This window comes from Mesoplodon densirostris, chromosome 9, assembly GCF_025265405.1.
Source record: "Mesoplodon densirostris isolate mMesDen1 chromosome 9, mMesDen1 primary haplotype, whole genome shotgun sequence".
Classification (NCBI taxonomy): Eukaryota; Metazoa; Chordata; class Mammalia; order Artiodactyla; family Ziphiidae; genus Mesoplodon; species Mesoplodon densirostris.
In genome coordinates this window covers 28,599,034-28,616,245 of record NC_082669.1, presented here as the reverse complement: position 1 = coordinate 28,616,245, position 17,212 = coordinate 28,599,034, and the positions used below count along the sequence as shown (strand labels likewise).

General features: G+C 45.6%; 1 protein-coding gene across 1 annotated transcript in view; it reads right to left on the bottom strand.

Annotated features, from left to right (window-relative positions):
• VOPP1 (VOPP1 WW domain binding protein) overlaps positions 1 to 3,197 on the bottom strand; it is a 64,809-nt gene extending 61,612 nt beyond the window's left edge. Inside the window, exon 1 of the mRNA XM_060108518.1 lies at positions 2,953 to 3,197. Within this exon, the coding sequence (XP_059964501.1) occupies positions 2,953 to 3,006 (54 nt within the window). The 5' untranslated portion in view covers positions 3,007 to 3,197. The remainder of the gene's footprint in view (positions 1 to 2,952) is intronic.
• Between the last annotated feature and the right edge of the window lie 14,015 nt (positions 3,198 to 17,212).

The following is a 17,212-nucleotide window of genomic DNA, read 5'->3' as shown; positions in this document are numbered from 1 at the left end:
AGGGCCAGGGGCAGCATAAAGGCTGCCAGGTGGTTTATGGTCAACTACACCACAGCCACAGTGAAACCAGCTCAAGCAGAACAAAGACAAGTATTCCAGGTTGCAGCTGGCTGTCAGGAGCCTTCAGACATCTCCCTCAGTTGTCTTAGGCCCTCAAATTGAAGAGAGCTCTTTGCCTCTTCACACGCTCGGCAACGGAAATAGCACATTTAGGTATGTGATTCAGGACCTCAAAAGCATCAGAGAAAAAAAAAAAAAAGCATCAGAGGCATACTGATAACAACCAATATTAGATGAAATTCAGAGCAACCCACTTAAGATGAAAACATCTCAGATATATAACGCACGTGTAAGATTCCATGTGATACATTAGAAAGAAATATCCTTAATTCCTCAGAGAGACACCTCTCTACCACAAACAAAACAGGTGCTTGGGACAGGCATGCAAAAGTGGGCTACACCACACCATCCCATGAAAACAAAAATTACCAATCATCTAGATATCTGACTTTGTGAAAACATCAATTTACTCCTTTACATTTTAGTGTATGGGCTTCCCCGGTGGCGCAGTGGTTGAGGGTCCACCTGCTGATGCAAGGGACACGGGTTCGTGCCTCGGTCTGGGAAGATCCCACCTGCCGCGGAGCAGCTGGGCCCGTGAGCCATGGCTGCTGAGCCTGTGCGTCCGGAGCCTGTGCTCCGCAACGGGAGAGGCCACAACAGTGAGTGGCCCACGTACCGCAAAAAAAAAAAAAAAAAAAAATTTAGTGTTGTCACAGTTCTGCTTCATATCATTTGAACCTGTCAGGCCTGATTTGAACTCTCTCTTAAGATGATAAATTCCTGAAGAACGTCACTTGCCATTTCAGTAAACAAAGGATGTTGCAGCCATCTAGCCAGCAGCCACTGCAGTCTCCCAGACTGTGCAACCAGAGGGGATTCAGGATGGAGAAAAACAGGATACTGGCCCCAGATAGCTGAGGTGCATATCAAAGGAATGATTTCAATATGCTCAAACTCTTGCAACTTCCCATACATAGAAAAGTGCTAAATTCATTAACCTGAGATGTCTGGTTTTCCTTAATAGTAATCTTTTGATGTTCCAACTACCTGGGGTTTTTTTGTTTGGTTTTTGTTCTTGTTTGGCAAAAACTCCTCTATAGGGGGCTTCCCTGGTGGCACAGTGGTTAAGAATTCCCCTACCCACGCAGGGAACACAGGTTCGAGCCCTGGTCCGGGAAGATCCCACATGCTGCAGAGCTACTAAGCCTGCGTGCCACAACTACTGAGCCTGCGCTCTAGAGCCCGTGAGCCACAATTACTGAGCCCGCGCACCACAACTACTGAGCCTGCGCACCATAACTACTGAAGCCCGTGTGCCTAGAACCCATGCTCCGCAACAAGAGAAACCACTGCAGTGAGAAGCCGCGCACCGCAACGAAGAGCAGCCCCCACTCACCACAACCAGAGAAAGCCCACGGGCAGCAACGAAGACCCAGCGCAGCCAAAAATAAATAAATAATTTTATATTTAAAAAAAAAAAAAACCTCCTCTGTATCCTGGCTCCTCCCTTAAACCTTCAGAGCAGTCCCTCCGAGTGATCTGAGAGGCTGTGTCCCAGGCTTAAGTATTTTGAAAAGAACTGAGTCCTTGAAGCAGTCTAGGCTACGTACAGGGCACAGCACCACACACACTAAAGACCTGCAGGAGGCAGAACCAACGAAATGCTAGGTAATTTCACCAAGTGCTGATTTAAAAGTGGGGGGATCGCATGTGTAGGTACAGATGCATGCGCTTTTATGTGAACAGTGGTCTCAGATTCACTTCTCCATTATCTGTCTGGTGATCACCCAGGAGATGTGATACCTAAGGTCATAAAATTATGAATCAACAAAAAGGACGCAAGTGGAGGGCACTCCACAAAATCATGAACCACTCAGCCAGGGAGACAGAAGAACAAAACCAGGAAGTCTTTGCTATGGCGGGGCCGGGCGCAAGAAACTTTTCCATCAACCTTCTTTTCAGGAGAGCTCAGACTCTCCCTCCCAACATTTTGTAACATTGATTTCCTTATACATGAAGAAAACCAAGCAGTCGTTTCCAGAGTTTTACTACCTAAAAGAGAAAACGTAAGAACCTCATCACTCATTTACTTTGACTTCATGAATTTAATAAAATTTCATTCAAAATAATGGAAGTGAGCAGGGAATAGAACAAACCTTAATCCAGACTGCACCCTAGGGCCCCACTAACCCCCATTTTAAAGAACCCGCTTTTGCAAGAAGGGGGTGGCCGCCATCCGAGGGCGCAACTTTCCGGCCGGGGGCAGCCGAGGTCCCCACGAGGTTGCGGTCACCAGCAACTCCTCCGCCGTCGCTTCAACAAGTCCCCTGTCTCGGCTCCAAAAGACCACACCCACCACCCCGGCTCTTCGGGGGTTTTCTCTCGCTTCGGAGGACTGCGCTTCATCCTCACCGGCGGGGACATTTCCTCCTGCTCAGTCCCGCCATCTCACTCGCGGACCCGTGACACCTCCCTCATCCGCGTCTCCGCGCGGTCGCGCCCCGACCCGGCGACGCCCCCTCCCCAGCCCCAAACCGCTGGTCGCCCTGAGTCTGCGCCTGCGCCGCTTCAGGGACTACCCGCCCGCCAGCCCCACCAGCCCCGGGCCCCCGGGGAAGGGGAGGGGTCGGGCGCACAGCGCGCACAGGGTTCTCCCGGGTCCTCCCCACGCGCGAGAGTCGGTAACGCGGGGCGGGGGGACTGAGGGCCGTCGGAGGAGCGGGGAGTGATGGGACGACCCCGTCACCAGGGCGCGGACGCCTTCCGCACGGGGGCTCATGCCGGTCCGTGAAGCCGTGGCTCTCGGCCCTCAGCCTTCAGGGCTCCCGCACACGGTCTCCCGGGCGCCTCGGTGCCGCTCCCGCTCAGCCCCGCCCGGCCCGGCCCTACCTCCACGAGCAGCCCGAGCAGCAGCGCCGCCGCACTCCCGGCCAGGCGGCCCATGGCTGCGCGTCCTCCTGGTCGCAGGCGCGAGTCAGCAACACGTCCCCTACGAGGGGGCCAGCCGGCTGGCGGGCGGGGAGCCGGACTGAGCCGCGAAGCCCTCGCCGCGCACGTCCCCGGCTCGCGCGCCCCCGGCTCGCGCGTCCCCGGCTCAGCTACTGGGTGTCAGGGTCAGCCTCGCCGGAGTGCGCGCGCCAGGAGCTGGGAGATGAGTCGCGGAGGCTGGCGGGTGGGAGGGGAGGGGCCAGCTGTTTCCTCCCTCCTAGGAGACCGCCCTGTCAACCCTGAATAGACCTGGTAAGGTTTTTTGGGTTTTTTTGTTTGTTTTTTTTTTTTTTTTTTTTTTTTTTTTTTTTTGCGGTACGCAGGCCTCTCACTGTTGTGGCCTCTTCCGTTGAGGAGCACAGGCTCCGGACGCATAGGCTCAGCGGCAATGGCTCACGGGCCCAGCCGCTCCGTGGCATGTGGGATCTTCCCGGACCAGGGCATGAACCCGTGTCCCCTGCATCGGCAGGCGGACTCTCAACCACTGCGCCACCAGGGAAGCCCTGGTAAGGTTTTTAAAAGAAGCGAAGTCTCCGCGGAGTGAGGCTCGTTCCAGAGGGAGATACATGAACCCGTTGTGTGCCTCCAGGTTCTTCACTGTCCCTTCCATCCCTGCACACCGTGGGGCGGTGCACCCTCGCGACGTGTGACGGCAAGGACAGCCAAAGGATGAGGAGGCAGACGGAGAATGGAAGAATCCCTGCGCCTCACCTCTCGCTTAGATGTGGTGCTTTCATGTCCGCATCCTCCTGTGCTGGCCCTGCCTGTACTCCCCGCACAATTGGCCCACATTGAAGCCCACCCTCCTGCTAGTAAGTTTGCGATGTCCTTGCCTCTGCTGAACTGACTTTCTTCCCCCCACTACCTCGTACCTACCATGTTTTGTTCACAACATGGCTCAGATTCCATCTCATTTATAGTTATTCAACAAGCATTTATTGAACTTGTAAGTTGTACCAGACCCTGAGCTGGAGAGCCAGTACATAGAGGGGGGCAAGAAAACTCTGCCTGGTGTCTAAAGGGAGAGGTAGTTACTTACACGAATAGGATGCAAAGTGCTGAGTGCACACACCAGGGGGTACAGGATAATAAAGGACATGAACCTACGGGTGACTGGAGGTGAAGGGAGGGGTCAGGGAAATAGATGTTACCTAATGCATGTCCCAAACTCTTTCCAGACTTCAACATATGTACTCATCTGATGACTATAAAACATGCACCACCAGACCACACCTGTTGGAACCAGAACTTGCAAGTCAAGCAGAAAAGATGCTTGGTGGCCTTCATTGTCATGGTAATACACTATCAGACAAGACCACCAAGGGTACTGCCTGGGATTTTAGTAACTTTGACTTACTATTTTAAACGAGGGCATTTTATTACTCTTTTAAGGGTAGAAGTTAACTTGTAGAAAACCAAACACAAGCTTTGTTGTGTAATAGAGATGCAAATTTTTTCCTCCAGTGTTGATGTAAATGATTTCATCTGGTAAAAATGCAAATGACCTCTGCCAGCTCAGAATGTTAACCAGGTTTCTGCCTGATTTATCGATCTCATCCCAAGAGTTTCCTTTTCTCCTCTTTTTCACTGGCTATGTATACATAGTCAGTTGCCTGCATTCTCCTTTGAAGCAGCTTTGTCATCCTCTGGTTCCCTCATTAATGGGTTGTTGACCTGAAACAAGTAAGACTGCCAGTTATTTCTATGGCAAAGATGGGTTTATTTGCGATCCTTAACGCAAGTTTGTGTGCCCAAAGCACAGTGAGGCCAAACAATCTAAAACGTCGGAGTCTGGAACAGAGAAAGGTTTATTGCAAGGCCATGCAAGGAGATGAGGTGACTCATTCCCTGAAAAGCCTTGAGCTCCCCGAAGGGTTTCGGCAAAGCATTTTTAAAGGCCAAGAGGGGCGTGGGGGGGGGTCGCAGGGTAGATGATCAGCTTGTACACCATTCTCTGACTGGCTGATGGTGAAGCTACAGGACGGTGTCACAGGGGTTCACTTTATCAGTCCTTAGGCTCCAGGAGGCCTGGGGCTCTGTGCTCAGGATCATCAAGTAGTTCTTCCATTCGGTGGGGGAGTGGGGGTAGTGTTTCACATCTGCAAAAGCACTCAGGAAATGTGCATCCCATACTATTATCTAGGTGCTTCAGAGAGGAACTAAAGCAGAGGGTATGGGGGAGGGGCCTGTCCCCAGAAGGCCCCATAGGGTCCTCCTCAGTTACAAGATCAGCAGAGAACTACAGTTTGAGGTATAGGACCATGGCTAGCCACATGCAAGGCCCAGCAGGAAAAAGAAAGAGTACACTTTGGGGAATTCCCTGGTGGTCCAGCGGTTAGGCATCCGTGCTTTCACTGCCAAGGGTGCAGGTTCGATCCCTGGTTGGGGAACTAAGATCCTGCAAGCTGTGTGGCATGGCCAAAATAAAATTAAAAAATTAAAAATAAAGAGTACACTTTCATAGAGGGGAAAAGGAAGTTGGTGAAACCAAGCAGGACCCTATGGGGCCCTCCCAAGTACAAATCCTATCTGTTTCCCCAATTTTTTGTTCGTAGGAAAAAGGCCTTAGCCTCCTATATGGTCCTGAATACCAAAGGGCAGATTCAGACAATTGCTAATCAGGAAATTCAGAAACAAAGCAGGAGCAATCAAGAAACAATAGTACAGTGATTAAAGCAGGGTGTGGGTTCCTCCTCAAGGCATATACATAACAACATCTTTGAGTTCTTCTGCAGGAGCTAAGGCCCCCAGCCAGGTGGAGGACGGTAACTTTAGGCTGAGCACAAGGTTCCTGGAGCACCGCCCTGTTACCTCACCACCAACCAATCAGAAGAAAGTCACACACCCTGCAGCCCTCACCCCAAATTTTGCCTGTAAAAACTTCTCTCCGAAAAGTCGAGGATGTCAGGTTTTTTGAGCACGAGATGCCCATTCTCCTTACTTGGCCCTGCAATAAACCTTTCTTTGCTCCAAATTCAGACATTTTGGTTTGTTTGGACTCACTGTGCATTGGACACATGAGCTTGTGTCAGTAACACTGGGACGGCTAAAGTAAAGAGTCCATTGTGTTTTTCTGCCTGAGTCCTTTCCCAGAAAGAAGAGGAGTCTTTCTTCTTCCTGCTGGGCTCTGCTATCATCACAGGCTGTGAGAGCTCTCCTTCTGGTCTCCCGACTCTATTGAATTGAGGTTTCTGTTTATTAATTTTTTACATTTACCCCTTTTGATCAAGATCCTTTTGTGACAGCATTGCTAATGAATAGCTTTTCTAGTTGCAGTGACTTTTTATCCCTTACTGTTAGGAAGAATCTTTCCTGGGTGTAGAGTGCCCCACATCAGAGGGAAAGTACACAGATGGAAAACCTATCGAGGTCACATTCAAGGAACAAGGAGCAGTAGGAGGGAGAATTCTCAGGCACTTTATATGAAGTGCATCTGTTATCAAGATCATAGACATTGGAGATCATCTGAAGTGTTATGTCATCGTCAAAGGTTTAGCTACAAACTTGTAGCAGGCCTGGTCTGATTGTCCTTGGAAAGTTGTCTCATCAGATGTCGTCTGCTTCAATTCTGATAAATCTTTACTTTCAGGTCACCAGATGATGTACAAGTCCAGTCAGGGTTTGGTGCTATTTTTAGGTGTGTCATGTGAATCCACAAGTATTTTCCTTGGAGTTTGGCAGCACAAGGGTTGGTTAGCAGCACCTGATAGGGACCTTTCCAGTGAGGTTGAAGAGAATCCTTCTGGAGGTGTCTTTTCCAACTGGCAAAAGCTCCAGTTTGCAAGGTGTGATGCTTAAGGTCTTTATCTCCTGAGAATGCACTGTAAAAAGATTGCATTCCCCAAAGATGGTTATTTTTTATTTTATCTTATTTTTGCAGTATGCAGGCCTCTCACTGTTGTGGCCTCTCCCGTTGCGGAGCACAGGTTCTGGACGCATAGGCTCAGCGGCCATGGCTCACGGGCCCAGCTGCTCTGCAGCATGTGGGATCTTCCCGGACCTGGGCACGAACCCGTGTCCCCTGCATCGGCAGGTGGACTCTCAACCACTACGCCACCAGGTAAGCCCAAGATGGTTATTTTTAACAGAAGCAATTAGGCCTTTGCAATATTGGAGTAACTCTTATCAGTTGTGGGTGAAAAGAGGCAGGAGTCAAGTACATTAGGCATCCTGTGACTATGTCAAAGGGTGAGAGTTTATGAGTTCCCAAAGAGGTGGATTTAGAAGGACCAACAGCAATACTTGTGACCAATCTATTGGGAGGGTCTCTACAAATCTTGCCAGTTGAGTCTTAATGGTGCCATTAGTGCATTCCACTAAACCAGAGGATTGGTGTGGTAAGCACAGTGAAAGTGTTGTAAAACCGGCCAAACAGCATAGCCTTGTCAAAGCAACTGGCCAGTAAAATGGCTTCCTCCATCATTATGAAGTTCGAGGGGAGTTCCCCAGGTAGGGGTAGTCTTTTCCTCTAGCCAGTTTTTCTAAATTATCATTTGGAAAGATATGCCTTTGCACTGTGAAAGTGGTCTGACTGCTGTTGATCCCTTGAAGGGCAACGTTCTTTGCAGAAATGTCAGCAAGGTGATTTCCCTTAGCTTCCAGAGAATAAAGTTTAGAATGCCCTGGAATCTTACTGATAGCTTAAACAGCAGATACAAGTATTGCATTCAACACTTCATTTTAGATCCTACTTCCACTGGAAGTAAGGAAGCCACATTGCTCCCACAGCATTTCAAAATCATGAGGTACTCCAAAAGCATATCTACTATCAGTGTAAATATTGGCAGTTCTGCCCTTAGCTAAAGTATAAGCTTTCATAAGAGCATATAATTCATGCTGTTGGGCTGAAGTAGCCATAGGTGAAGTTGCTGCCTCAACAACATCAAAAGGAGGTGCAGTAACACACCCAGCATGATATTTGCCACTATCATCATCAGCGAACCATGAGAAGTCAATGTTACCCAGTGGAATTTCCTATAGATCTTTACAAGGAGTCAGGAGGTGTCCCGTCAGCATTGAGCAATCAGTATTGCCAGTGACAGAGGGGAGAAGAGTAGCAGGGTTAAGGTAATTACAATGTGAAAGAGTTATGGGAGAGGCTGTTCACATAAAGACTTCATAGGAGTGAGGCAGCTGGCTGAGAAATGTTGAGTGTCATGACAATTCAGGGGAGCTTCTACTGCATGAAGTACAAAAATGGTTAAGAGGGATGCCACAATTTTCTTGGCGGCCTTAACCAAAAGGGCAGCGGCTAGAATGGCTCTAAGCAGGAACCAAGGCCACAGGATTCAGTTGCTGGCTAGAATACCCTATGAATCAATGGTGGTCCCCCTGTTTGGGGTGAGTGTCCCAAGGTCATTTCCTTCCTTTTCATATATAGTACAAAAAGGAAAAAGGGAATCTGGTCATTGGGATGCCCAAGGGCAGGTGGATTCATCAAGGCCTTTACGGCCTTGAAGGCTGTGTTGTTCAGTTCTTCCTACAAAATTGCGTGGGGTTGTTACTGTTGAGTAGAGCATACAGAGGTTTGGCCATAACAGAGAACTTGGAATCCAATTTCGGCAGTAACCTGAGAAAACCTCCCCATTGGGGCTTAATTTTGGGTTTGGGGAAACTTAGGGCACCATGAAGTCTATCTGGATCTAAGTATAGCCTTGTTCTGTTATCAGATGCCCTAAATATTGAACCTGGGTTTGGGCAAACTGCATTTTTCTTTGGCGATCTTATGTCCTTTTAAGGCTAAAAGCTTCAGCAAGTGGATGCTTTCTTCCTGTGAGGAGGCTTGAGAAGGAGAGCAAAGAAGCAAATCATCTACACAGTGCAACAAAGTAGAACCTCTAGGGAATGTTTTGTCATCCAGGTTAGCCTTCAGGATTGGTGTGAAATAAGAAAGACTCTCAGTATAACCCTGAGGCATTACTGTCCAGGTGAGTTGTTTTTCTTCCCAAATGAAGGCAGAAAGATATTGGCTCGTTCATCAACCAGAATACTAAAGAATGCACAGCATAAACCAATTACAGTAAAGAATTGGCTTCTGGTGGGAATGGATGTTAGTAACATCTGAGGATTAGGAACAACAAGGTGTTAAAAAATAAGTTGGTTAGGGCTTCCCTGGTGGCGCAGTGGTTGAGAGTCTTCCTGCCGATGCAGGGGACACGGCTTCGTGCCCTGGTCTGGGAAGATCCCACATGCCGCGGAGGGGCTGGGCCCGTGAGCCATGGCCGCTGAGCCTGCGCGTCCGGAGCCTGTGCTCCGCAACGGGAGAGGCCACAACAGTGAGAGGCCCGCGTACCGGGGGAAAAAAAAAAAAAAAGTTGTTTAGGGCTTCCCTGGTGGCGCAGTGGTTAAGAATCCGCTTGCCAATGCAGGGGATAGGGGACCGAGCCCTGGTCGGGGGAGATCCCACATGCCACAGACCAACTAAGCCCGTGCGCCACAACTACTAAGCCTGCACTCTAGAGCCCATGAGCCACAACTACTGAGCCCACGTGCCACAACTACTGAAGCCCCCACGCCTAGAGCCCGTGCTCCACAATAAAAGAAGCCACCACAATGAGAAGCCTGTGCACCGCAAGGAAGAGTAGCCCCTGCTCGCAGCAACTAGAGAAAGCCCGTGCGCAGCAACCAAGACCCAACACAGCCAAAAATAAATAATGGGTTTTTTTAAAAGTTGTTTATTGCTTGGAGGTCCTGGACAGACCTCCACCTGTGGTCCTTAGATTTTCTTGCCAGTAAAATGGAGGTGTTACAGGGATTAGTGCAAGGGAATATGAGGTCTTGAGCCTTGTAATCTTCTATTATGGGCTTTATACCTTTAAGGGCTTCTTTACTTGTAGGACATTGATTAAGAGGATTTGAGGGGTCAGCTGGAGATTTTGCCCATAAGGAGGGTGGTAGCTGACTCAATAGGGACAAATGATCAGTGTTTCCAGAATCAGCTCTGGTACCATCAGAGATGGGACAAATAAAAGATGTCAAAGGGTCATTTAATTCACGTGGTGGGTTACTTTGATGACCACTGTCAATTTCTAGAATCATTTTCCCCTTTGGGGAGAGAAATTCCAGGAGAAAAGGGTGTGTATCTCTCAAAGGGCCTAAATAAAGCAGAATACGTTCAGAGACAGGAACCTCTTGAGGTTCATTAGAGATCCCTACTGTTTGAACAGTTTTAGTCCTCTGATGCAGGGGCTGCTTTATAGTAGTGTAGATGAGCACTGAGAGTGTGGCTCTGGGGTCAATTCGTACTGGAAGAGATTCATCCCCCCTCTGGAGAAACGTTTCTCCCAGCCAATTAGGAGGGAGAATTGGGAAGAGCCCCGTCTATGGAGCCCCATCTTTGAGAATTGGGAGTACATTAGAAAGGCTGGTTAGAGGGCTGCAGGTACCTGAAGAGTTTGAATTGTAACAATTTCTTTTCCAATGTCCTGGCTCTGGGTAATAATAGCAGCAACAAATAGGAAGGTTTTGTTTTTGTTTAGGGGCCTTCATTTGCTGGAGTTGAAGATTATGAATTTTAGCAGTCTTCCTTTGAGATGACTCATCTGGAGTGTGAGAGGACTGGTTTGCCAGACTAACCAAACCTGGAGTGGACATAGTTTCCCTTTCCATCCTGGTCCTTTTTACTAGAAGGGAAAGTTCCTGGTCTGGCCAATTAATAAGCATAGAGTTAAAAGCTACTCAGTGGAGTCAACATCTGGAAGACCAGACTTTTCTTTCTTTTTATTTTTAAATTCTTTTCCCATTTAGGTGTTACATAATATTGAGCAGAGCTCCCTGTGCTATACAGTAGGTCCTTGTTGGTTATCCATTTTAAATATAGCAGTGAGTACATGTCAATCCCAAACTCCCAGTCTATCCCCCTTCCCTTCCCCCCTGGTAACCATAAGTTTGTTCTCTACAGACATTTCTTTAAAAACAACCTGAACTCAATTATAATATTCATGAACAGGTTCATCAGACTTTTGTGCACAAGACTGAATTTTGTTCCAACCAACAGACTTTGGAAGAGCCCTAGGCATTGCTCAGTGAAGTCATCTAGCGATTGCCTGAGACTGATTGTATAATAAGTTAGCCTATTATAGCCAAGAGGGTTGGCCTCCCAGTTGTAACTCTAGAGATCTTTCAGGATTTTCCCAGTTAGTGGTTTTCATTCAGTGCTGGGCCTGCCCTTCGCTGACAAGCATATGAACAAGAATAAGTCAGTGAAACCAGGCTGATGCATTTGAATGACTGTATTGAATTCCTCAGTAAATTTATGAGGATCTGCATTACTCTGGGAAATTTTTTTTTTTTTTTTTTTTTTTGTTGTTGTGGTACGTAGGCCTCTCACTGTTGTGGCCTCTCCCGTTGCGGAGCACAGGCTCCGGACGCACAGGCCTATCGGCCATGGCTCACGGGCCCAGCCACTCTGCGGCATGTGGGATCTTCCCGGACCGGGGCACGAACCCGTGTCCCCTGCATCGGCAGGCGGACTCTCAACCACTGTGCCACCAGGGAAGCCCCTCTGGGAAATTTTTGACTGGCTCACAGTTCAGCTTTAGTCCAGGGAGTGTAAGAAATTAATAAGAGTTTACCCTTGGGATCCTCAGAAGGCTTAATATTAAAGGGACAGATTCTGATAGTTTCAGAGGAGAAGAGAGTTTCAGAGAAGAGTAAAAGTTTGGTGAGAGAATTAGTGTGAGGGAGCTGAGGGTATAGAGGAGGCATAGGCAGCATAGAAGAGAAGGAGGAAGATGGTGCTGAAGGTGGAGTCTGAGCACAGGAGTTGAGGGAGACAGGACAGCCCAGGACACAAAACCTGAGAAAAAGAGACCAGGAAGAAAGGCCTGCAAATTCAGGAGCCCTTTGATTTTCTTTAATCATTTGTTTGCCCCAGTTAATCTTAAAATCTTATTTTGAAGAGAGGCCATTTTAGACCACTGATAACCTTGGGAAGACTCAAAATACCAATCAAAATAAGCATTCCACTCAGTTCTGGAAAACTTTAATCTATTGTAGTCCAGTTTTTTTTTTAAGGAAATTAAGGTTGGAGATTTCAAAAGTTTCCCATATGGCCACTGATATTCTAAATTGCCTTTGGTCCCATCAGTCCATTTAGTTAGAAATGCACATGAAGAAGGGCCACGTTTTTTTTTTCAAATAGTGTGTGCATAACTAATATTCAGTTTCAAGCAAATTGGAACATAGAATCCGAATATTAATAACTTTTTTAAAAAACATCTTTATTGGCGTATAATTGCTTTACAATGGTGTGTTAGTTTCTGCTTTATAACAAAGTGAATCAGCTATACATATACATATATCCCCATATCTCCTCCCTCTTGCGTCTCACTCCCACCCTCTTTATCCCACACCTCTAGGTGGTCACAAAGCACCGAGCTGATCTCCCTGTGCTGTGTGGCTGCTTCCCACTAGCTATCTATTTTACATTTGGTAGTGTATATATGTCCATGCCACTCTCTTCACTTTGTCCCAGCTTACCCTTCCGTCTCCCCGTGTCCTCAAGTCCATTCTCTAGTCTGCATCTTTATTCCTGTCCTGCCCCTAGGTTCTTCAGAACCTTTTTTTTTTTTTTAGATTCCATATATATGTGTAAGCATACAGTATTTGTTCTTCTCTTTCTGACTTATTTCACTCTGTATGACTCTAGGTCCATTCACCTCACTACAAATAACTCAATTTTGTTTCTTTTTATGGCTGAGTAATATTCCGTTGTATATATGTGCCACATCTTCTTTATCCATTCATCTGTCGATGGACACTTAGGTTGCTTCCATGTCCTGGCTATTGTAAATAGAGCTGCAATGAATATTGTGGTACATGACTCTTTTTGAATTATGGTTTTCTCAGGGTCTATGCCCAGTAGTGGGATTGCTGGGTCATATGGTAGTACTATTTTTAGTTTTTTAAGGAACCTCCATACTGTTCTCCATAGTGGCTGTATCAACTTACATTCCCACCAACAGTGCAAGAGTGTTCCCTTTTCTCCACACCCTCTCCAGCATTTATTGTTTGTAGATTTTTTGATGATGGCCATTCTGACTGGTGTGAGGTGATAGTTCAGTGTAGTTTTGATTTGCATTTCTCTAATGATTAGTGATGTTGAACATCCTTTCATGTGTTTGTTGGCAATCTGTATATATTCTTTGGAGAAATGTCTATTTAGGTCTTCTGCTCATTTTTTGATTGAGTTGTTTCTTTTTTTTGATAGTGAGCTTCATGAACTCCTTGTAAATTTTGGAGATTAATCCTTTGTCAGTTGCTTCATTTGAAAATACTTTCTCCCATTCTGGGGGTTGTCTTTTCATCTTGTTTAAGTTTTCCTTTGCTGTGCAAAAGCTTTTAAGTTTCATTAGGTCCCATTTGTTTATTTTTGTTTTTATTTCCATTTCTCTAGGAGGTGGTCAAAAGGATCTTGCTGTGATTTATGCCATAGAGTGTTCTGCCTATGTTTTCCTCTAAGAGTTTTATAGTGTCTGGCCTTACATTTAGGTCTTTAATCCATTTTGAGTTTATTTTTGTGTATGGTGTTAGCAAGTGTTCTAATTTCACTCTTTTACATGTAGCTCTCCAGTTGTCCCGGCACCACTTATTGAAGAGGCTGTCTTTTCTCCATTGTATATTCTTATCTTCTATATCAAAAATAAGGTGACCATATGTGCATGGGTCTTTCTATCCTGTTCCATTGATCTATATTTCTGTTTTTGTGCCAGTACCATACTGTCTTTTTTTTTTAATGATATTTAATTAATTAATTAATTAATTTAACTTATTTTTGGCTACTTTGGGTCTTCGTTGCAGCGCACAGGCTTTCTCTAGTTGCAGCGAGAGGGGGCTACTGTTCATTGTGGAACATGGGCTCCAGGCGTGCGGGCTCAGTAGTTGTGGCTCACGGGCTCAGTAGTTGTGGCTCATGGGCTCTGTAGTTGTGGCTCGCTGGCTCTGGAGCGCAGGCTCAGTAGTTGTGGCACACGGGCCCAGGTGCTCCATGGCATGTGGGATCCTCCCAGACCAGGGCTTGAACCCGTGTCCCCTGCATTGGCAGTTGGATTCCCAACCACTGTGCCACCAGGGAAGCCCCATACTGTCTTGATTACTGTAGCGTTGTAGTATAGTCTGAAGTCCAGAAGCCTGATTCCTCCAGCTCTGTTTTCCTTTTAAAGATTGCTTTGGCTATTCAGGGTTTTTGTGTTTCCATACAAATTATGAATTTTTTTGTTCTAGTTCTGTGAAAAATGCCATTGGTAGTTGGATAGGGATTGCATTGATTGCTTTGGGTAGTATAGTCATTTTAACAATGTTGATTCTTCCAATCCAAGAACATGGTATATCTCTCCATCTGTCTGTGTCATCTTTAATTTCTTTCATCAGTGTCTTATAGTTTTCTGCATACAGGTCTTTTGTTTCCTAAGGTAGGTTTATTCCTAGGTATTTATTCTTTTTGTTGCAATGGTGAATGGGAGTGTTTCCTTAATTTCTCTTTCAGATTTTTCATCATTAGTGTATAGGAATGCAAGAGACTTCTGTGCATTAATTTTGTATCCTAATACTTTACCAAATTCATTGATTAGCTCTAGTAGTTTTCTGGTAGCATCTTTAGTATTCTCTATGTATAGTACCATGTCATCTGCAAACAGTGACAGCTTTACTTCTTTTCTGATTTGTATGCCTTTTATTATTTCTTTTTCTTCTCTGATTGCTGTGGCTAAAACTTCCAAAACTATGTTGAATAATAGTGGGGAGAGTGGACAACCCTGTCTTGTTCCTGATCTTAGAGGAAATGGTTTCAGTTTTTCACCATTGAGAATGATGTTGGCTGTGGGTTTGTCATATATGGTCTTTGTTATGTTGAGGTAAGTTTCCTCTTTGCCTACTTTCTGGAGAGTTTTTATCATAAATGGGTGTTGAATTTTGTTGAAAGCTTTTTCTGCATCTATTGAGATGATCATATGGTTTTTCTCCTTCAGTTTGTTAGTATGCTTTATCACATTGATTGATTTGCATGTATTGAAGAATCCTTGCATTCCTGGAATAAACCCCACTTGATCATTACCATGATCCTTTTAATGTGCTGTTGGATTCTGTTTGCTACTAGTTTGTTGAGGATTTTTGCATCTATTTTCATCAGTGATATTGGCCTGTAGTTTTTTTTTTTTTTATGATCTTTCTCTGATTTTGGTATCAGGGTGATGGTGGCCTCGTAGAATGAGTTTGGGAGTGTTCCTCCCTCTGCTATATTTTGGAAGAGTTTGAGAAGGATAGGAGTTAGCTCTTCTCTAAATGTTTGATAGAATTCGCCTGTGAAGCCATCTGGTCCTGGGCTTTTGTTTGTTGGAAGATTTTTAATCAGAGTCTCAATTTCAGTGCTTGTGATAGGTCTGTTTATATTTTCTATTTCTTCCTGGTTCAGTCTTGGAAGGTTGTGCTTTTCTAAGTATGTGTCCTTTTCTTCCAGGTTGTCCATTTTATTGGCATATAGTTGCTTGTAGTAATCTCTCATGATCCTTTGTATTTCTGCAGTGTCAGTTGTTACTTCTTTTTCATTTCTAATTCTATTGATTTGAGAATTCTCCTTTTTTCTTGATGAGTCTGGCTAATGGTTTATCAATTTTGTTTATCTTCTCAAAGAACCAGCTTGTAGTTTTATTGATCTTTGCTATTGTTTCCTTCATTTCTTTTTCATTTCTTTTTGATCTGATCTTTATGATTTCTTTCCTTTCCTTCTGCTAACTTTGGTTTTTTTTTTTTTGCGGTATGTGGGCCTCTCACTGCTGTGGCCTCTCCCGCTGTGGAGCACAGGCTCCGGACGCGCAGGCCCAGCGACCATGGCTCACGGGCCCAGACACTCCGCGGTATGTGGGATCCTCCCAGAATGGGGCACGAACCTGTGTCCCCTGCATTGGCAGGCGGACTCTCAACCACTGCGCCACCAGGGAAGCCCACTTGGGGTTTTTTTGTTCTTCTTTCTCTAATTGCTTTAGGTGTAAGGTTAGGTTGTTTATTTGATATTTCTTGTTTCTTGAGGTAGGATTGTATTGCTATAAACTTCTCTCTTAGAACTGCTTTTGCTGCATCGCATAGGTTTTGGGTTGTTGTGTTTTCATTGTCATTTGTTTCTAGGTATTTTTTCATTTCCTCTTTGATTTCTTTTTTTTTTTTTTTTTTTTTTTGCGGTATGCGGGCCTCTCACCGTTGTGGCCTCCCCCGTTGCGGAGCACAGGCTCCGGACGCGCAGGCTCCGGACGCGCAGGCTCAGCGGCCATGGCCCACGGGCCCAGCCGCTCCGCGGCATATGGGATCCTCCCAGACCGGGGCACGAACCCATATCCCCTGCATCGGCAGGCGGACTCTCAACCACTTGCGCCACCAGGGAGGCCCTCCTCTTTGATTTCTTCAGTGATCTCTTGGCTATTTAGTAGTGTATTGTTTAGCCTCCATATCTTTGTATTTTTTACAGATTTTTTTCCTGTAATTGATATCTAGTCTCATAGCATTGTGGTCAGAAAAGATACTTGATACAATTTCAATTTTCTTAAATTTACCACGGCTTAATTTGTAACCCAATATATGATCTATCCTGGAGAATGTTCCATGAGCACTTGAGAAGAAAGTGTATTCTGTTGTTTTTGGATGGAATGTCCTATAAATAGCAATTAAGTCCATCTTATTTAATGTATCATTTAAAGCTTGTGTTTCCTTATTTATTTTCATTTTTGATGATCTGTCCATTGGTGAAAGTGGGGTGTGAAAGTCCCCTACTATTATTGTGGTACTGTCGAGTTCCCCTTTTATGGCTGTTAGCATTTGCCTTATGTATTGAGGTGTTCCTATGTTGGGTGCATAAAGGTTTACAATTGTTGTATCTTCTTCTTGGATTGATCCCTTGATCATTATGTAGTGTCCTTCTTTGTCTCTTGTAATACTCTTTATTTTAAAGTCTATTTTGTCTCATATGAGAATTGCTACTCCAGCTTTGTTTTGGTTTCCATTTGCATGGAATATCTTTTTCCATCCCCTCACTTTCAGTCTGTATGTGTCCCTAGGTCTGAAGTGGGCCTCTTGTAGACAGCATATATATGGGTCTTGTTTTTGTATCCATTCAGCCAGTCTATATATTTTGGTTGGAGCATTTAATCCATTTACATTTAAGGTAGTTATCAAT